Genomic DNA, 1,802 nt, shown 5'->3' on the forward strand with positions numbered 1-1,802 from the left:
CTCCGTTGCAATGACTGTGATAAGCAATGAGTGACGGGTCTGATTTCTCCGGCAGCGAAAGGTGCAACGAGAAGTGTGGACTTGACTGTCCAACTGGTCGGACTCTTCAGAGGGAGAGGACTGAGGCTCCAACATGGCCACTGGCTGAATTGCCTGGGCCTCTTGCCTGCCGCGAATTCCCCAAACCCCTCCACGCCTCGGGACTCCCCTTTGTTGTGGCGCCATTATCCCTGGAGAGCACACTTTGCAAGCAAAAAACAGTGAAAAATCAGGAATGTAATTATCTAACCGGTTCTCCTTAATAACAATTACCCAATTTTGGTGCCTAACTGAGCCTTCCTCCAGCGGATGGCCAGAACACGCAGTCGGAACAGAGTGCCCAGAACACGCGAATGGAACAGAGGTTAGGCTATGGCCCCTACCCCTTCCGCCAGCATTCGGCTCAATCTTACACCCAGACAACTGAACATAACAATGCCTCAAATCACTGAACTGATTCATACGCTTCATTTTATAGGACGTGGAACTGAACGATCTGGCGGCAATGGAGCCAAAACTCCATAGAACTGCGTACAGGACAATCAATTCGCCTCGCGTGAGACCATCCCTCTTCTGCAGAGCCATCCTCTCCACCGCAAACTGCGTTAATGCTTGGCAAGGGCGAGTTAATAGACCGTCCGGCCAGACGATCTTAAGACCACAGCTGCCCCCCATTGCATGTGTTCAGATGAATCCAAGTGTCACCCGCATCCGGGTGTGAAACAACCTGTGGCTGCCTATCTTCATCTAGTAGTGCCTGGAGATTGGGAAGATGGTCCTTCGAGATTGTTTCATGAAGAGGTCCAGCTGAGAAATCTTTATCATTATCCACACCTAAATTAGCTAGGAAGTCCGCAGGCTTGTTCCCTTCCCTTTTTGTATGCTTGAAAGAGACTGCTCTGTTCTCTTGCAACCAATGCTGAACCTGATTCAATCTGGATGCTAATCTCCAACTTCTACTAATCTTGTGAACTGAGGATCCCTGTTGTAGCTTTAGAGCCATGTTTATAAGAATCTGTGAATCCCCTTCTACTATCAAGGGAAAAACCTTGCCCTGCTGCGCCAGAATGAGGCCTTTCCAAAGTCCTTCCAGCTCCGCTGCATTATTTGTATTCCAGCCAATGGTACCTAAGAAAGTTACAAGAGGATTACCTCGATGGTCTCTTATAACACCTCCATAACCTGTCTGGCCCGGATTACCCTTCGATGCACCATCGAAGTTCAATTGAAATGTATTGACAGGTGGTGATGTCCATTTTGCTGTGTTGGTTCGATGTTGCCCTGGGTTGGGATTGGCCAGAATCTTATCTTGTATCTTTATTTGCCAATTATTCCAGATTGCCCATTCCTGAGGTTGCTTCGGAAGATCCTCTTTAGACCATGCTTTTGTTGAGAGAGTTTCGCTGATGTTATTATGAAATCCTTCCCAGACCTGCTCTAGAGTCATTGATTGTTTCTTGAAGATCCTCCTGTTACGTTCCTTCCAGATATTCCACATGAGGAATCCTGGGATAATTTGCCATAGGATATTAAGGATTGTGCATTGGTAAGGTGCTTGAGGCCATTGGCGGATTGTTTCTCTTATATCCCCTCGAATTCGCCCTTCCTTCTGACAGCGGAAAGCCACCTTCTCCCATATTTTTTGGCTCAGATGGCATGTCTGCATTAAGTGGAGCACAGATTCTTCTTCCTTGTTGCAATTGAGACAAATAGAGGGTCCTAGGAAGCCTCTTTTCCTGAGGTTATCCCAGGTTAGGATTCTA

The 1,802-nt window shown here is 47.4% G+C and overlaps 1 protein-coding gene across 1 annotated transcript; it reads right to left on the reverse strand.

Annotated features, from left to right (window-relative positions):
* Nucleotides 1–691: 691 nt before the first annotated feature.
* LOC149148064 (uncharacterized) lies at nt 692–1,486 on the reverse strand. The gene has a single exon (XM_089442060.1). It carries the CDS (start codon nt 1,484–1,486, stop codon nt 692–694), a length of 795 nt encoding a protein of 264 aa, XP_089298186.1.
* Between the last annotated feature and the right edge of the window lie 316 nt (nt 1,487–1,802).

This window comes from Pinus tabuliformis, chromosome 9, assembly GCF_031772625.1.
Source record: "Pinus tabuliformis cultivar Carrire ecotype Pingquan chromosome 9, CPIR1, whole genome shotgun sequence".
Classification (NCBI taxonomy): Eukaryota; Viridiplantae; Streptophyta; class Pinopsida; order Pinales; family Pinaceae; genus Pinus; species Pinus tabuliformis.

What these genes read in the sequence shown, in the direction of transcription:
- LOC149148064 (XM_089442060.1), bottom strand. Translation starts at nt 1,486, where the DNA reads ATGACTCTAGAGCAGGTCTGGGAAGGATTTCATAATAACATCAGCGAA.